A 20,510-nucleotide genomic window follows, 5' to 3' on the forward strand; every position below is an offset into this window, starting at 1 on the left:
TTAAAGACAGGCATGGCTGAGGTAGGAGATCACTGTTCCTGCTATTGTATGTCCTGGCAGTTGTTAATTGCTGGCTCTACCTAGAATAGGGTTTTATTGTCACAGTTTTGTGATTTGCAAACTGAAGATATGGGAAGTGATGGGATTTTGTCAATTAAGGTAGCAATGAAGACAAGAAGGGTCAGAGAGAACTTAACTTGGGTTTTCAGTGATCTTCTGCATTGCCTTCTCTTTACATGCAGAGCACTGCTAGTTGCACGTTCAAAAAATTAAATAACTTAAACATTAGAGACTAGCATACATCCAATGTTCTCTAAACTTTGGGCACTGATTTATATATTTCTAAATTGAAACACACACACACACACACACACTCACACACACACACAGACTTTCATTTTTCCTAAAAAAAAAAAAAAAACTTTCATATGTGACCATCTCTCATTATTCTCACAAACAAGTGAGACAGCTGAGTACATCAAAGGTTATAATAGTGTAATGAATCTTAGACACTGTCTTTGGCTCTTTAAAAACCACTCCAAAACCAGTTTCTGGGTAGTCAATTACTTTGTCAACCTTGATTTTAAAAGTGGAGGTGGGGAGGATTTAATTTAAAAAAATTTTAGTTGTGAGAACTATGTACATTGCCTCTTTTTATATATTATCATTCAACTAATTTGTCACTACATAGTAGCCAAATATAATATGCTAAATGATAACACAAATACACTTTTTCTCTCATAAACATATCCATACATTAATAAGCCACAGTGAGATATAAAATCCACAGCCACAATAAAAATTTAACTGCCTCATTTCAACATTCCAAAGCCATCACTAAATTCAGCGCTTTGGGAGCCACTCTCTAATGCCATAATGACAGGGTAATAGAGAACTGTAATTTACAGAGGTAATTCATTATTAGGCAATGTAACATAAATTTTCTGTAAGGAATTTGACTGTGTAGTCAATAGTCCTTAGGTGTGGATTAAACACTCAAATTGCATTAAATCTCTTCTGACCAGTAGTATTTAGGAAAATCATTGCTATGTGAAGGTGAGGTCACAGTTAAAACCTTTTTCTATAATCCTGGCAGAATTATTATTAACTTTCAAAGGTGTCAGTGTATGGTGATAAACTATGTGGTAATACTAAATTTAAGAGACTTCAGTAGTGGCACCAGGCTTGGAGACCATGGCTACCACCAGGAGCTCAGCTTTCAAACACTGGGATGCCTTTCTGACTGTCCCCAGTTCTTCGGTTATGTTCCACCATATTGTCAGTGACTACATCAACAGGTCACTTGGATTGTGCATTTCCTGAGTAGCCCTCAAACGCTCCTAAAGAGCTGTTATATCTAACAATGATTAATTCATGTCCTCTTTGGTCTTATGGCCTGATTAATTAGAAAATATGCAAACAGGGTTGACAGATGACTTTACTTAGCTCATGAACTCAAATTCTCATTCTTACTGGATTCCTTTTAAAATGGACCCCCCCTTCATTCTAGCAGATTTGTTAAAAATATTAATGCCTGGAATTTGGAAGAATGTATGCCAGCACAGATACTGGCACCATGAAAATGTATTCAATCCAGTTATTCTTGTCTTAGTTTATTTTAAAAAGCTGATCCTTGAATAAATCGGCAAAGTAGAATCTATTAGAACATTGATGTCAATAGACAATCCATAGACTGTTGGAAGAGGATTAAAGCCCCCCCCACACACTATATTTAAATTATGCAAAGAACCTAACATGACAGTATAACTTGAATTATGAAATAGGAACTTTATTGTATTTGTGCTTTGGAATCACCTTAGTAGCAAAATAAAGAGCAATTTCTTATAAATCATTTTATGATATTATATAATAAGTTGTAAAGAGAAAAGGCTTTGTTTTTGGATGTGTTGGCCTTGAGTATAAGTGTTGCCCCTATTTACTAACTATGACCTTTACCATACCACTTAGTCTCTGTGGGTTTTGTTTCCTTTCAATGTATCATGGTACAATAGGTAGGTAATTAAAATGCATAACAGGGCTTAAAATAGAGTTTGTGTTCAATAAAAGTACCTTTTATTATTTATTATAATTATTATTCAAATTAAACCATAGAACCACATATAAAACAAATTTATTCTCAAGGTATGGGCTGTAGCAAGGTTCATTTGTGATTCTCTTAAATCATTAGCAAATAAACCTAAGTTGTAGGAGATTTATTTTATTACACAAATTTTCTTGGTTCAGAAGAGATCATTAATGATCATGGCAGAAATTTATATATTACCAATATGTCTGGTGATTAGGCTTATTTAATAAAAAGCAGTACTAAATGGTTTCATAGTACTTAATAAACAGGCAATTTCTTTTCTGAAACATGTAAAATAAATTTTAATGCAGACTTTTTGCTATATATCAAGAGCAATATGGAAATTTTTTCCTAACCACCCAGCTGCTACAATGTTAAATAAATTAATTTTAATCTTAAATCAGAGATGTAATAGAGGAACGGGTGATTTAATATGCAATCTCATTACATTTGACAGGCTTATTTATAAGTGATTTGCCTCACATTTTGACAAGCATAGTTAATATGTTAATTAGCTTTTAAAAAGATGATGAAAGGAAGAGACTGGCATGCTGTAATTCTTTGCACACTGTGTTGGGGAGCACTGTAGTTGATACCGCAGGGCCCCCCAAAAGCACTGTGATCTTGATGAGATAATCATTTATTAGTTACAGTAACTTAGTCACCCAATATTAAACATTAATCCTTTAAAATAAGCCCACGTAACTTAATGCTTTAGGAAACAAATGCAGTTCTAAACCTATTTATGAGCTTCCATAAAAGAATGTAAAGTTTGTTTGGAGCAATGATCTCAACATCTAAAACAGAGCTCCCTGGCAAGGGAAGAACTACACAGATGAGCTGCTTTTCACCTCTGTACTTCTCTTCATGTGGTTTCCAGAACCTGGTAAGCCTTTTTGGTTTAGAAGCTTAGCAATGATTTCCTATGCTTTGACTTCCAAAGAGTTATAAAATCCAAGCCTTAAGAGAAGTTATAAAAGAAGCAGTGTTTAATTTGATTCCTCTACTTAAATCAGAGGAAGGTATCAAAAAATCTTTCCTGAAAAGTTCTCCAATCACAGTGTATTCACATACTTCCATGGGACTGGAGACCTAGAGGATCGAATCATTTCGGCGCCAGCTCTAATATCCATCACTTGATGCCAACATCAATGCATATCTGTCTTCATTAATATTTTTATTGCCTGTGGCTATTTAAACAGGAAACTAGAAACTGTAACACTGTGTAGGGATCGTTAGTTTTTAGTTACTACTCTACTGCCCCAGGATGGTAAATGAACTGTAAAAGTAGCCTGAAACCACTGCCACCTGCCTCCCTGCTATTGTCCATGGGTTAATATTTGCACTGCTCTTTGGTGCAGCTGAGCCATGACTCAATTATAGTCCCATTTCTAGGTCTCTCAATATCCAGTGTTGGTGTCATTGATGATGCAAAATTAGTGCCCTGTGAGCTTCTCTCTAACTGGAAAAACATACATTTTTACCTGACTTAAAGCATAATAACAAAATGGCTTGGAATAAAGTCAGATTGAAAATGACAGGCATAGATAGCACAGACATAATTCAGATTTTAGGGCTTGGAAGTGAAGCTACTTAAACCTAGCACATTTGCTATTTGTTCTTGGCAATGAATAATCTTGGCATGTAGACAAAAGGGCATTTGGGGGCCTCCTATTTGCCATCAGTTTCCCTCCCTTCTTCCTAAATAACAGTCGTCTTCTTACGCTTCATTATGTCTCTGTTCAAAGGAAATTGGCAGAATGTGCTCACGCTATCTTTGTAGAAAGAATAAACATGAAAACACACACACACACACACACACACACACACATTTGAGGGGAAAGACGGACTAGAAAATAAATACGCCTGAAACAGACATATTAACAAGTCAGACTCTGTGTAATTCTTTAGACTTTAAAAAGCACTTCTAAAGGTTTGAGAACAATTAGCCACTAGCATATTAAAACACAGCTTCTCCTGATTCTGAGGGCACAATCTTAAATGAACTGCCAAGGAACTAAGACAAGACTGGCTCCAAGCCACAAATATTTCCAAACTATGTTTCATTAGTGGAGTCCTTAACTGAACTCCTTTTTTTTTTGGTGGGGGTGGGGGCTACTAGGGATTGAACTCAGAGGCACTCAACCATGGAGCCACATCCCCAGCCCTATTTTGTATTTTATTTAGAGACAGGGTCTCACTGAGTTGCTTAGCATCTCGCTTCTGCTGAGGCTGGCTTTGAACTCACGATCCTCCTGCCTCAGCCTCCAGAGCCTCTGGGATTACAGGTGTGCACCACCACACCTGGCTTAACTGAATTTATTGAAAGGCAATCCAGAATTTGCATGCTCAGAAAAATAGAGAAATCCAGGTGCTGTCAGGAAGCTAAGGCAGGGGGTGTCATAAGTTGAAGGACAGCCTGGGCAACTTAGGGAGACCCTGTCTCAAAATTAAAAACGAAACGGTGTTTGTAGTTTAGTGATAGGGTACCCTTGAGTTCAATCCCCAGTAGCAAAATAAATATTACAGACAAAAATTCTGTAACTAAAGAATATTATGTTATGATTATATGCTTAGCCAACTCTGAATCAAAGGCAGAAAGCAGAAAGGGAATGAGAAAGTAACTGATAGCCTGATGCATTAACCTTAATTTCCAATCTTTCCCCCCATTGCAACCAATGATCTAAATTATCTCTTTTACCAAAGGAGGATCTACCCATTCTTGGGGGGGGGGGAGAATTAATAGTGTAAACATCAGTTTAAATGGATTAGCACAGCCACTCAATGATAGATAGTCACCTTTATTTTTAGCATTTTAGAATATCATTAAATGGTATTGGATTTATTAGAGGTCATTATAAAATTTATGACAATGGATCTTAGGATGTCTGATGACCAAGTTTCTTTTACTGAAAGCTACAGATCTACACCCTACAAAAATAAATATCTCAATGTGTACATAAAATGTTGCATATATTTTCAGTGGCTTTACAGATCGCCACATCCCCTTCCTGGCCATGGGGAGGGGCTGCTGGAAGGCAAAATCAGAAAATCTTCTTCTGTGCCCTACATTACAAAGAACTTGACTGATTTCTAACCATAAAATATTTGGATCAAACAGACCAGGGAAGAAGGCAGGTCTCATCACAGCCTATTTTACTGAAAAAGCCAAGATTACTGGGGACCGAGCAGTGAAGTGAGTACTCAACAGCAAGACCACAATGCACAATGAAGTTTGACTGGGGTCCCAGACACAGTCACATAGCTGAATTCTATATTTGGGGGCATAGTCACTAGGGGAAGGTCTGTGTGCTCTGTGAAAAGTCTCATATGAACACAACTGTGAGTCAAGGAAAGGGGTGTTTCTATGAATAATAACCATGTGTGACAGTGAGCCTGTCTTGAGTGCTAAAAATAAGATTAATCCTTTATAATATGATTATGACATTTAAATCACACTTGAGTGCGATCTCAGAGTAGTTTACTATTTATAATAATTATGTATTAAATCTTGCCAATCTTTGGACCTCATGAAATATATTTTTAAGCTCTGCTGAGACACGGTATAAAACTGAGACTACCAAAATTAAACTTCAGATTTTTTAAACTAATCATTTTATTTCATTTTAGATAACTGGTATCAACAATTTTCAGGGCATATTGTGAGTCAATTTGTACCTAATACTTATGTTTAAAATTTCAGACTATGTGTCTGAGTTTTGTTGTGAATTTAAACATGTTCCCCACAACTTCCAAATAAATCTATTGCTGTTTGGAGATATATACTTCCTTGTCATAAAATAAAGGCACAATTAAGACCCTTAAGGAGAAAAATAACAATTAGAAAAATGTCTCTGCTTCTGTCCATCAAGAATCCATTACCAGACACCATCTGCAGGCAGACTCTGATTAGGGAACATTCCCAATCATGTTTTAAAAAATCTACTAGTACTTCCACACAGGGAACAATCCTGCACCATTAATCTTCATCCAAACTGTTAAGATGTTTGTCTAGGCTTGACCCAGACCAAGCAACACATAGATTAGTAGAGTAAAGCTTCCATTTCTCACCACATGTCAAGGCAGGTGGAGTACTCTGTGGAGCCCAGGAGGACATCTGGAGGTCTGTACCATAAGGTAACTACTTCATTGGAGTATGTGTGGCTGGGGACAGATTTTGCTCTTGCAAGACCTGTGGGTCAGATGAAACATAAACAAGTTAAATTGGCATTAATAGAACAAGGGCTTTAAATCTGAACATTCATAAATTTAAAAGGTCAAACACACTATGGTAATTCAGAATCATGAATGCAATAGCATAAGGAAAATATATTGTGATCTCTGTGTTTTGATACATGGTAATAACCATTAAAACATTTATATTTCCAAATAAAGCACAAATATCATGAATCAGTAAACAAATAATTTAAAGACTATCAGACTTAGCAGAAAAGTTTAGATATATCCTGGATTTTTCCAAGTATGTTTCATAGAATTCTATTCTGAGAGTTATAAATTTGTGTTATAAGAGAGGATTCCTTTGAGAAAAAATGGAATTTAGGAAGATATACAGTTTAACAATTGGAAGAGTTCTCAGGGCCCCTAATTCTTTTTATATGTATTTGTGAATCTGCAGGAAAAGTGTATGATACTTTTTTTTCAAAGGGTTGTCCCAAAACTTTTTGTAGTTTCAGTCTTCTCTCAAATACTCACTAGGAAACGCTTAGTAGGGAAACTCATTTAAAAGTCAACAATTATAATGGAATCACCAAATAAACCTGGTACATATAGGTGATGAGAGAGTATATAATAAATTAAAATGTCTTCTAAAAATCTTTTAACACTGGGTAAATGATCACAATGTGAAGTGAAAATAGTATATGCAGCTTGACTTCATAACTGAAAATCCTTACACATAGAAAAAGACTGGCAGAAAATAGTGTGAATGCCTTCAGTGAATACTTCTAGGATACAGGATTTTTCTTTTTTAAATTTGTTCTTTTTTTTCCAAGTGTTGTGCAATAAATATATCATCCTTTTAAAAATCACAAAATCTACTGTTATTATTTTTTAGAAGAAAAAAAAAACTGTGCTAGATCTCTATTTGGTATGTTCATTGATAACAAATGCAACAGTTTGAATCTGGAGTGTTCTTCAAAGTCCCACATGCCAAAGGCTTGGTCATCAGCCTGTGGTACAATTGGGGGATGGTGGGACCTTTGGGATATGGCACCTAATAGAAGGCCCTGGTCACTGGTCCATGACCTTAATGGGATACTGGTATACCAGTCTCTTTCTCTTTTTCTTTGCTTCTTTTCTGTCATGAGATGAGCAGCTTTCTCCACCACTAACTTCCAGTCATGGTATTCTCCCTCACCAAGACCCCAAAACAATAAAGCCAACCTACCATAGATTGAAACTGTGAGCCAAAACAAATCTTTCTTCCTTTTAATTTGATTACCTCAGTTATTTTGTCACAGCAATGCAACACTTACTAATACAATAAAAAGTAATATTTACTACTATGATGCTCAAAGCACACAAAACATTTTACAGTGCATACTCCTTTCCATATTCATTTTAATGTTCTGATTACTAAAATTTTTATGTAGTATTTAAGAACATGAGTTTTTCTGCTTATTAAATATAGCATTCTATTTTCTGTATTCCATGTGAAATTAGAATTTATAGGCAAGCAGGTAAGAATTTTTCATAAATTCAACCAAGGTTATAGCCACTCAATTTTTTCTACAGTGAAATTTTTATAATAATGTGAAGGTATATTATAAATTGGTCAATGCTTAAACCATTCCATATTAAAATATATAGATTATACGCATGGTACTCAATTTTCCTGCACATGAATAGAATAACTATTTCTAATAACATATTTACATAATAACCTCTTCTTTCCTCTGCAAGGTTTTGTCTAACCCCAATTCAGGAAAAACTAAGTAACAGAATAATCAGAAAGGGAAAGTAGCACCAAAATTTGGTCATCTCATTTAAAAGGTCTGGTTCCTCCAATGACTATGCTTTCATAAAGAGACCAAAGAGCTAAGTACAAGTCCTAAAATAGGTTCTGACTCGTTCCATATGCTGTTGTCAAGTCAAATAGGATGGAAAAAAAAATCAGGCTGGATTCTCTTGGTTTTCCTGAGGCCCTGTTGTCAAAAGCCAGGCCACAGGGATAAAAGAATGAAAACCCATGAGATTTCTTTGACACTTCAGATGACCAGTCTGTTTATAGAAAAAATTGTGACATTCTCAACTGTAAAGAGAAAATTAGGTCTTAAGATAACCTAGAAATAGTATTAATCAAGATAATTACAAGTAATTTCCAGATCAAATATGAATCTGTTAAAGTGGTTAGATATTTGTGGAAAATATAAATGGAAAAAGATCTGAATCTTCATAATTCTCTCTTCCTTCCCACATGCTGAGGTCAAATAAAGCCCCATCTTCATTCAGATGGGCCTTAAACTTCACAAATGACAGTGAAAATGAGTTTTCAATATCTAAATTTTCAAATCATTAAGACTGAGCTTCTTAAAATGGCTTTATGTAAGTGTGAACAGAATGAAGAATGCTATATACTTTAAGATAGTCTCCTGCATTGCTTGAAGAAAAACTCTTTCATCCTCTCCCTTTAATAGAGTTAGTCAATTAAAACAGTTTCTTGTGGAAAGTGTCCTGTATATTGATGAACAAAAGGTTTTCACCTGAAAGATGTTTCTGTCCAGTTAATAAGGTCAATAAACCCAAAGTATTTCAGGGAGGGAGTACATACTTAAAACAGCAGCTCAATCAAAAAAAAAAAAAAGAATATTAAAGAAAAACAGAAAGAATACCATGAAGTATGAATATACAACCGTATTCAACTGAATATTTTTGAAAAAAAATTTGGTAAAGCTAATACTATGTATTTATATAGTTCATGCATCAAAACACGCTTACTCATGCAAAATTTATTAAACTGCATCCTCCAGCTGAAGGAGAACCGTAGGACAGGATTAATTAGCACAGCATGTGTGAAAGCTCTCTTTCTCTGTTCCTTGTCAGTTGCTATGGTTACCCTACAGGAAGAGAGCTACACTACCTTTTAAAAAAGATGAAGTTCATGGGTTATTATCAAAACTTCTTATATAATGTTTAGTTTGAATTAAAAGTCAAAAAGCAAAGTAAACTGCTAACCAAATGAGTCTAGGTTATTTGCACATAGTTGTTTTGGCTGAGTCTGTGCAAATGAGGGGAAAGAGTTCCTATGGGTTCCTAAAGTGGCTTACATAACAACTTAGTGTTACCAGCTTTGAGGTGTTGTCATGTCCACCTAATGAAAGACCCTACACCATCGGGGGAATATTGTTATTCAAGCCCTACTGCCAAGGATTCAAAGTTGGTCAGCTCTGATACCAGCATAGCAGAATCCTGGACGCCCAGAGGAGTTAAGAAGCTTTATAGCTAACTGCTTACCAATGAAAGAATCATTTTCCATCTCTCTCTACGATAGCCATCTTCTGGATATTGGTTCTACCATCTGGCAGGAACAAGAATGACTCACAGGACAGTGCGTCCAACGCTTGACTAAGCACATCGATCCTTCTGTACCAAACAACGGAGACTCTCCAGACCTTATCTTAACAGCTCTCTCTGCTTGCATTAGACTCTGGACCACTCCCTTTCTTTTTTCATTTTGTTTTGTTGGTTCTTTTTAGTTATACGTGACATTAGAATCCATTTGATACAATTTTACAAGCATGGAATATCTTATTCTAATTAGGACTCCACTTGTGTAGGTGGCCATGATGGTATTTACATATATACACAGGAAAATTACATTAAATTAATTCTACTGTTTTTCATATTCCCCCTTCCCTTTGTTCCTCTTTGTCTAATTCTGAATAATACTGAATTTCTCTTCTTTCCCTTCCCTCTCTTTATTGTGGTTTAACTTCCATATATCATCAAGAAGATTGAACCTTTGGTTTTTTGGGAATGGCTTATTCACTTAGCATGATATTGTTCAGATCCATCCATTTCCTGGCAAATGTCATAAGGCCATTCTTCTTCATGGCCAAGTAATATTTCATGCATTTCCATGATATATATGATTTCCTTATTCATTCATTGATGGGCATCTAGACTGGCTTCACAGCTTATCTATTGTGAATTGTGTGGCTATAAACATAGATGTAGCTGTGTCACTGTAGTATTTAAAATTCTTTGGATATATATCATGGGGTGGGATAGGTGGGTCAAATGGTGGTTCCATTCTAAGTTTTTTGCTTTTCAGAATGGTTGCATCAGTTGCAGACCCACCAACAATGTGTGAGTGGGACTTTTTCCCTACATCCTTGCCAACATTTGTTCTTGATAATTGTCATTCTGCCTGGAGAGAGCTGGAATCTTAGCGTAGTTTTAATTTGCATTTCTCTAATTGCTAGTGATGTTGAACATTTGTTGATTATTTGTATTTCTTCTTTTGAGAAGGGTCTCTGTTATGTTACTTTGCCCTGTTTTATTGGGTCACTTCCTTTTTTTGGTGTTAAGCTTTTTGAGTTCTTTGTACATCCTGGAAATTAATACCCTATCAGAGGTGCAGTTGTCAAAGATGTTTCTTCCATTCTGTAGGCTCTCTCTTCAGTTTTTGATGGTTTCTTTTGCTGTGAAGAATCTTTTCAGTTTGATGCCATCCCATTTGTTGATGTTTGATTTTATTTCTTGCGCTTTAGGAATCTGTTCAGGAAGTCGGTTCTTGTGCCAGTGTGTTTAAGTGTTGTGCCAATCTTTTATTCTAGTAGATGCAGGGTTTCTGGTCTAATTTCTAGGTCTTTGATGCACTTACAGTTGATTTTTGTGCAGAGTGAGAGATAGAGGTTAACTTTTATTCTATTAAAAATGGATTTCCAGTTTTCTCAGTACCATTTGTTGAAGAGGCTATCTTTTCTCCACTGTGTATTTTTTGGTGCCTTTGTCTGGTATGAGGTAACTATATTTATGTGGATTTGTCTCTGTGTCTTCAATTCTGTTCCATTGGTCTTCTTGCCTATTTTGGTGTCAAAACCATGCCATTTTTGTTACTATGGCTCTGTGGTATAATTTAAGGTCTGTTATTGTAATAAATCCTGTTTCATATTTCTGGCTAAGGACTACATTTGCTATTCTGGGCCTCTTATTTTTCCAAATGAATTTCATGTCTACTTTCTCCATTTCTATGAAGAACATCATTGGAATTTTGGTGGGAACTGTATTGAATCTGTATAGCACTTTTGTTAGTATGGACATTTTTGACAAAATTGAATCTGTTTACCTACGAATATGGTACTCCCTTTCTTTTACATATCTTAACTTGACTTCTCTGCTACAGAATAGTTTATTAGCAATTACTTGGCTTCCTAAAACCTTTCTTTATTTGCCCCTTAAATGCTTGTTTTGCCTAGGGCAATATACTCAACTTTGAGCTTTCTCAAACATAACACTCTGTGGTCACTGTGGCTAATGTCATTTTTAAATTGTCATCCAGAGTTGAGTTTTCCCAAAATTCCACTTCAGATCATACTTACCCCTGGGCTTCAGATCTGGTTCTACTCAATTCCCCACAAGAGATGGGCACTAGAATTTCCTCCTGGCATACAGAATGAACCCACCAGAATTAACACAGGGAATATACCAGAAGAGTCTTGGAGAAAATGCATTTAGTAAATAGTTTTAGATCCCCCAAACAGTCAAAATTTTTTACCTGTACCACTATTATATTTTATGTTCGCTGCACATGTAATTATTGTTTCAAATTCCAATGCATTCTGTTTTTGTAGCTGTTAAAATTGGTTGGGAACTTGATGAACTCACTCTATGGAGAAATTTGCTGAATCTATGATAAGGGCAGAAATAATAATTCCCATTTTTCTGCTTTGTCCAAAGAATTGGGAAGGAGCTGGTAACATTGATTTGCTATTGTCTAATAAAGTTTGATTAATAATGGCAAAAGCTGGATAAATTGCAGCAGTTGAATAAAATACAGCAAACAGAATTATCTCTGACTTCTTTAATGTTTTTCCACACAGCAGGCCACTGTTTTTTCTGGACATGGGTTTCATTATTATAGGACAGCCATTCCCCCACTTCTCTCACACACCTCATTCATTCACCAAATACTCAGAAAAGGATGCCTTGGTCTTAATTCAGAAATCACTATTCCTAGGAGAAGGACTCCTTTCTTCATGATTCATCTCCAAAAAGACATAAAATATTTGGGTGATATTTTACCAACCTCATTTAGGTGGGAAAATACTGGAGACCTCTTGATTCTTGGATCGAGTCCAAGGGTAAGGGCAGAGAAAAGCTTTCAGATTTCTCTCCCATTTCATGGTCCTACAGACTGACCATGAGATAACATTTTAATGGGATTATCTTTCTTATACAGGGTTTATATTAAGTAAATTATGGTGGGCTAAAACTAAAAGACAGGAACCTCTTCCCTCTTCACTTGGCAGGTTTTCCCTGGATAACCTTATTTAGTCCCATGGCTTCGGTCACTACTCATATGCTAATGATTCCAAATCCATATCTCTAGCATTGATTTTCCCCTAAAGCTTTGGACTTCTATATATATTTAAAAAAAAAAAAAGTCCACTTAAAATGTTCATGATTCCATAGGAAGTGTCTCCTTTCCATGAAATCAGGGCATCTTGAAGACTGGCCTTTGCTTTTTGCATATTTAACACCACCCAGTATTGTTTAAGGTGGGAAAAACATTTCAAGATTACATTTAGAGTCTTCCTTTCCTTGAACATAACACCTTTGTTTTGGTTTTCACCCAAATTTCTACTTTAGCAGAAGCTGATCTTTATAAGATATGAAAATCCCTTTAAAATGTTTTGATTAGCATTTGCCAGTCTTTCTACTGAATAAGAGTAATATTTGAAGATAAATTCTAATAAAATGAAAGTAAGTTCAGACACATTTAAATATTAAAGCAATATTTTAATTTACTAAGATTTTATTTAATTACCCCTAAAATTTTAGGTCCAAAAATGATGTCCAATTTGTCTACCCTAGAAGGCAGAGTCTTTTTCATATTTTTCACTTTTAAGTAAGAGAAATTATCATAGCATTTTAATGAAGATGTTCCAAAAGTGGAGGAAAATACTCAAATAATTAACATGAATATACTGAAGTTTTAAAATTTTCTATTTTTATATGAAAGATAAAAACTTCTACATAAATATTACTTTAAATAAAACTGATAAATGAGATAAGACCAATTAGTCATAATTCTTCAGCTGAATATCATAAGAGAAACATGCTTTTATTGTCTCATTAGCCTGCATAACTAAAGACTTCTAATATGGGAACTAAATGTCATATTTGTTCTGGCACCACCTTGTTAGTTGTGTCTTTTTTATTAAGTCACTGAATCACTCAAGCCTTGGTTTTGTGTATAATGAAGGGTTTAAGGTCAAGGATCAGCAAACTGTGGACTAGAAGCCCACTGGCCTCCTGTCTTTTTGCTGAAAAATGCTTATGCCCGTTTATTCATATATGGCAATGACTGCTTTTGCACTAAACAGCTGAGTTGAGCATTTGACAGAGACCACTTGATCCATAAGGGTACAATATTTGGTATCTGGCCCTTTAAGAAAAAACTTGCTACCAACCCCCGAGGCAGTCTGTTAACATTAGGGTTTGTCCAAGCACCAAAATGCAGAGATCCCATGAAAACACTACTAAAACTCTTATTTATGAAATGTGAGATCATATATGTACAAATTCCTAAAAAGCCTTTTAACTAACCCCACCTCAATGATCCCATCATACAGCATCTGCAATAGGAGAGAATACAAAATCATCTTCAACCGAGTGCATGTGAGTATCTCATCATTCTCACAGTTCGCTGCTTTACATTTCATTTTCTAGTTTCTGCTTCCCAGTTAATGAAACTCATGGTTATTATTCTAATGCTAGATGACACCACAACACAGAGAATAAATTTAACAACCTGACTAAATTGCCAGTTGGGGTGAATTTTCATATCCATGCTGATTTGTTTCCAGTTTTTAGAAATTAAAGGTATAAAATATTAAATTCATCATAAGAATCTGTTTTAAAATCAAGACATAATACTCACAAATGCTAAAGCATTCACTTATAAATGTGTATTAATATATAACCAAAACATTCTATAAGTATAAATCAGTATGTGTTAAAGAAGAAAAAAACAGCCATGAAATAATCACAACTCTGATTAAGTCAGATCAGCTAAGAACATTTATGAATTTATGACAGAGGTGTGATTTGCACTAGACAGGCAAGAAGCCAATCTGTAATCAATATTATGCCTACATTCTACTACTGTGTCAATATCTTCAACTTTCTAAGCAAGAAATGAGGACATGTGTTTCTCTAGGAACTTTATAAGAAAATCATTCTCATTTCCTTCCTAAATCTATCTATCTATCTATCTATCTCTCTCTCTCTCTCTCTCTCTCTCTCTCCATTTAAAAATTTATCTATCTATATATCTATATCTATCTATATAAATAGATAGATATAGATATATAGATAGATAATTTTTAAATGGAATAAACAGGGCAGTGTTTTAGTCTGTTTTCTGTTGGAAAACAAAAGCATAAAATAAACCTGAGGCTGGGTAATTAATAAAGGACAGAAGTTTATTTGGCTCACAGTTTTGGAGGCTGTGACATCCAAGAGCATGATGCTGGCATCGGCTGGGTATCTGGCTTTTTACTATATCACCACTTGGCAGAGGATGCCATGTGGCAAGATACAGCCACTGAGCTAGCTCAGTTTTTTCCTCCTCTTCTTATAAAGATACGAATGCCATTATGGGGGTCCAACCCCCATGACCTCGTTTAATTCTAAGTACTCCGAGACACCCCTCTTCCAAATATCATTAACATAAATTTGGAGATAAATTTCCAACATTTGTACTTTGGGGGCATATTCAAACCATGACAAAGTCCTTACCTGGTCTTATTAGTGATACTAAAAAGACATGAACGTCAATGGATATGGTGGTGTTCATAATATAGAAGCAAACTGGTAAAAATTTATTAAACAATTATAATCTGTTAAGTACTCTCAGGATTTTAAATGTATTATATCATTCAATGTCCAGAACAACCTAGAATGTAGTATGCATATTAATATCCCAATTTAACAGAAAGAAAACTAATACCCAGAGAAGCTAATTTACCTTGGGTCACAAATCATACGTGGCTGTGCCAGGACTTAAATATAGGCAATATAACCATTTCCCCAGGAAGACTGGGAATTTGGGAACCTGTGTCTGGGCTTTAGATGGTGGTGGGCTAGACTCAGCAATTCCAAAGTCCAGAACGGTGGACAGGTTAGTCTGGTGAGAGAAAGAGAGGAAAGGAGTTCAAGGAAGGCAGGCAGGGGAACTGACTGAGCAGGAGGAGCGAGGAGAAAACAGAAGCTGGGTGTAATGTAAGGAGATTCCAAATATATGACAAAGAGACTATGACGTGTTGCCTAGAGGGTCTCAGAGCAATCAGACAAAAAGTCCTCAAAAAAATTTTTGATAAAGAACTACTGTGAAGAAATGCTAGGGAAACTTCAAGATAGAGTCTGGTTGCTACAATACAAATAGTTCTTATCTGCTTTGTTTGTTGATTTCTTTTAAAGTGAAAATGGCAGGAGGCAGGAGCTCAGACCTGGAGCCCTCAGCTAGATGGCTCTGAAGACTTGAAGAGGAACAGCTGGAAGTAGAAATTATGGGGGGGGGGGGGGTCCAGGGATGGCCTATTTATGTGAGAAGAACCCAAAGGCTCATTTTTTCACAAACCTCAAACCAGGGTATGGTCCAACCCAGAAATGAAAAAAATCTGTTTGAAATATCCTGACTAAAGTGAAATTTTTAAATGTTCCATGAGCTAAAAATAAACAATTACCTCAAATTTGAACTAAGGGGTTTTATGTTTTTATGATAGTAAACACCCATCTATACCAGTAAAAGTTAATGAATTGGCAAATGGTCAATTTAAGGTAAAAATGTTTGAGTCATTTTAAATTACTGGAATACTTCTACATTTTATGGTTCCTATCTAATTTTCTGGAATTACTTTCAATCATATTTTTTTTTCTTTTCTTTTCTCATGTTATACATTTTAAGGAAAAATAAAGTTATGTTTTGGGATCTCAACACTATACTCAATACAGAATTTCAGATAAAAATTAGAAGAAATTGCTGTTAAGAAAAATGTACATGACAGATATAACGGTGAGTTCTCAAGCCTAAAATAATATTTAATTTTGGATAAAATTTCAACAAGGCAAAAACAAACAAAAAATGAAAAATGCACATTGTTAGTTTATTTTGATGGTTTTTAAGCAAGGTTTGGGACATGTGATGACAACCTTGGTTGCCTTAAATTGGAGTAGTGCATTGCTAGTGTAGCGAATAAATGCTACCACTTCAAATATTCAAAACTGAGCATTTGGGAAATATTTTCAATAATACATAAATTTCATGAAATAAATAGATGTCATGATCACCGGAGAGATAAATCATCATGCAGTTTTTCATGTTGGAAAGAATCTCAGTCTGTGCCTTTGATGTTAAACAGGAAGGCGACTGAGATCCAAAGCTCTCTTCACTCTTTCTCCACTGTAATTCATTCCCTTATTTCTGTCTGCACTGATACTGCCCTCAGACTTACTCTTCAGGATCTTCTTGAACCATAGGAAGAACTCCCAGCTGGTGTCCCAGCCACAGTCTGATCTTTGCTCTTCCTTTTCCACTGTTGGATGAAGAGACAGTTTCCTGCAATCTGTAGGAGAGTCCTCTCAGGCAGCACCATGTACATCTTATATGATTCGAGGCAAAAGACTTAACTTAGCTAAGTTTCCACTGCTGCATCTGTAAAAAGCATGCAGCAGTCTGTGGCTTTCTCTATTTATTCCTCCTGATGCTTTCCAGACCACTCCTCCCTCTGTTCTAGAGCCTGCAAAGGCTGACCTCAATGTGTCTCTAATTACAGAGTCCTCAGTCACTGGCCTCAAGTTGGGTTTGGCCAAGGGAGGTACACTGATCAAAAATCAGAAGGAAAAAAAGGAGGTCAGTATAGGTGCTCCCCTGGTACCTTCCCAGCTGGATAGGACTTAACAATAGCTAAGTCCTCCCTAGGAAGGCCACAACTCATGCTCAGAAGGTTCCAGAATAAATTTCCCTCTTCACCCTGCAGCAAGAGGAGTGATAAAGACTGTCTCAGATTCTCAACCCTGTCCAGTGTTTCATCAACAGATCCTTTCCCAAGCTGTCCATTTGAGCTATCCTTTATTTCCTTCTAGGATTCCCTGATACAATAACCACACTGGACTCTCACAGTATTTATGTCAAATAAATGAGATAATGCATGAAAAATGCTTAATTGTGCAAAGGGTCTACCAAGTAAGCTGAATAGTGAATGAGAAGTGATATAAAAGTTTAAAGGAAAGATTGATTAGTTTTAGATAAATAAAACACTCCACTTGCATTGGCTACTACCATTAACTAAAATATAATCTGGTTAGGCTGCCCTCTGCTAAAGAACTTAATGGACCCACCGACAGATTCCTGTGGGTTTTATGCTAAAAATCCAAACTCCAAGGAATAAAAGCCATGGCTACTACTACAGCCTTGCTTCTTCTCATCTTTTTGTGTTCTAGCTAATTGTTAGCAGAGATAATCAAATTACCTATGATTCTCTCCTTTTACATCAGGTCCTTGGCACACAGCCTCATATTGCAGTACTTCACTCAGTTACTTGTCCTTCAAAACTCCACTCAAGCCCTCTGGAAGTGTGATTGACTCTCCCTCCCATCCTGGTCCAGGTAACGCCCCTTCCTCTGTTCTGACTGACTTCTGCCCTGAACTTTCATGGACTGCCTATGCCAGTCATTAATATCTCAGCCCCACTCGCCCCACAAGAGCGCAGTTTCCCTGAAGCTCCACCATGGGACATCTCCCTTTGTAGCCCTAGCTGCTGCATTCCCATGGCCAATCTGCTCTTAGACATACATAGCAAGAACAACCACCCATCATGAATATTTCAACAGTGCTCTCTTAGTAGGTGGCATATATGTGCAGTCCCAGCCAATGGTGAGGTGGACTCAGGCTACTGCATCCACAGCACCTCTTATGTCACCTGTTCACACCCCAGGACTTCAACAACAAAAAAATGTTGCTAGATTTTAAAATCTTTAAACACTTACTAAGATTCAAGTTGAATCACACAAAGGCTCAAGGTCCATTTTTAGGGGTAAAAAGTCAAAATATATATAAAATAACTTTTATCCCTTTAAAAGTTCACATATATTTTAAGTTAAAATACAGATATCACACTATAAAGCAATTAAAATATAAGTTACTGTTTCTTTAATATAAGCAATCGGTCTAATTTTCTGACAAATTCCATAGTCTCTTAAATTCTATCTAAAAATTAGATAAATAAAAGTGAAGAACTAATCAATCTTTCCTTTAAACTTTTATATCACCTCTCATTCTCGATTCAGCTTACTTGGCAGTCTGCATATAAAACTGCTTTAGTTCATATATGTACCTCTATGTGTATCTCCCTAGCTAGCTTCTCTGGTTCTGCTTGACACCTTAGCTGCCTCTCAAAGAGTTAAGCATAGCAAGAAGTGTGCTCAGACACAAGGGCTTTTTAAAACCTTGATGGGCAAAAGTACAAAAACACTCATTTCAAAGCTTCCAGCTGTTCAATTTAACTGGAGAAAGAGACCTGAGTTTACCTTTGAGGCTGTTTCTTTGTTCTAGGAAAACCAACTTAATGGCAATTTCTGTTATATAAATGTGAAGCAAATCTCTCCCTACTGTTATGGGGCAAGCTGTGAAATTAACCTGCATCTTGATGTCTCAAAGAGGAAAGGGTTTAGTGTAAACTGGATTCATGTTTTGGCAGAGCTGTTTTTGAGGCTCTGTGGCTTCTTTGAAGATGTTTGCTGCCAGAGGGAACACAGACTACATAACCATGCTCCCATCACTTACTGATCAGAGGTTTCCAGAAGCCACAGAATGGAAAACAGGGTATGTGAAGAGAGCTATTCTTCACCCTCCAAGTACAGGACCAATAAAGCCCAACTACAGTAATATTTAAGTCTTAATCTCAGCAGGAGCACTGATAGTGGACACCTAGGTATGTTCTGGTATAATTATTAAGTGCTATGATTATCTGTTGGGGCTTGAGGGAGAGTCCTTGGTCCTGTGGCTGGGAAATGGGGAGTGGACCCAAGACCTGAAATCAGACCTCCCAGGGCCTTAGATTTTCATGGGCAGGGAGGGAACCTTCTTTCTCCCCATGCCTTGGGATTGAGGACTGTGAATTCCAGGTAGCATTACTGGGGTACAATCACTTTATGAAGAAAGAAACCAGTCCTCCTCAGAGAGAGAGAAGCAGGAAATAAGCAGAAAGGATCCCCCCGCCCACTCTAACTCCCCCCTCCTCCCCACACAATATGGACGTCTAGTTTCCAGCTGAAGATCTTTCAAGAGAAGTACATGATACCCCTGGCTCTCTTCTGCCCCAGCCATTCTTTCCTCAAACGTTCATCCTTCTTTCAGTCTTGTTGGAAATTGAAGCCTGACATTAGCTTCATCATTGTAGCCCGAGGGAAGGGCCTGCCCTGCCACTGGGCAAATAACAGAGGGAGCCAGAATGGCTGTGGCAGTGGAAGGCAACAGAGACAGGTGTGCCATGAGGGTTATGATTAGAGGCACTTTCACGGCGACATCAAGAGGAACAACAGAATACAGGAAGAAAAGGCACCTATTTCTGACAAAACAGGCCAACATCTGGAGCACTTGTGGAAATAACGAGGGCCCATGCTGGGGAGCTCTGGTATCTTGTGGGCAACTCTAAAAAGGGAGCAAGCCAAAAAGAAATCTGGTGGACGAGGTCCAGGTTAGGGGCCTATAGTTCCAGCCAGCATTGTGCATGTTTGGAGGCAGGAGGGGCCTGGCATGTCCCAGGTGGTGAGGATGCCCATGTGCTAGAGTGCCATGTGCTTTGCTGGTATTTTGGAGCACCCATGCTCCCAGGCACCCTCCCCATGTGCCACTCTTCATTCTAACTCCAACACATTCTCACATTCTTCTTTGATCCCTGAGGTCACAAATCATTTCTCTCTGTTGCAGACTTCAAGGTTCAGCTGTGTCTCAGATTTGTCAATTCACACTCTACCTTAAAGCCCTGCAATCACAGGAGAAGGACCCTAACCTATTTAAGGTAGAGGTTGTGTCTGATTCTTGAAAGCACAGAGAAGCAACCCACAAAGTAGGTCTTTCCTGGGTCGACTGGTTATACTGAGCTTAAAAAATCATTAGTTATGTTCCAGATGTTTCAGAGAGTAAACAATGGCAAATTTATTCTAGTTGTTTATT

General features: G+C 36.8%; 1 protein-coding gene across 4 annotated transcripts in view; it reads right to left on the reverse strand.

Annotated features, from left to right (window-relative positions):
- Cdk14 (cyclin dependent kinase 14) overlaps window positions 1–20,510 on the reverse strand; it is a 767,749-nt gene that overhangs the window by 245,561 nt on the left and 501,678 nt on the right. For all 4 annotated transcript variants that reach the window (XM_071612068.1, XM_071612070.1, XM_071612062.1 and 1 more), the window contains exon 9: window positions 6,158–6,278. In XM_071612068.1, the coding sequence (XP_071468169.1) occupies window positions 6,158–6,278 (121 nt within the window). The remainder of the gene's footprint in view (window positions 1–6,157; window positions 6,279–20,510) is intronic.

The sequence above is a fragment of the Marmota flaviventris genome, chromosome 1, assembly GCF_047511675.1.
Source record: "Marmota flaviventris isolate mMarFla1 chromosome 1, mMarFla1.hap1, whole genome shotgun sequence".
NCBI lineage: Eukaryota > Metazoa > Chordata > Mammalia > Rodentia > Sciuridae > Marmota > Marmota flaviventris.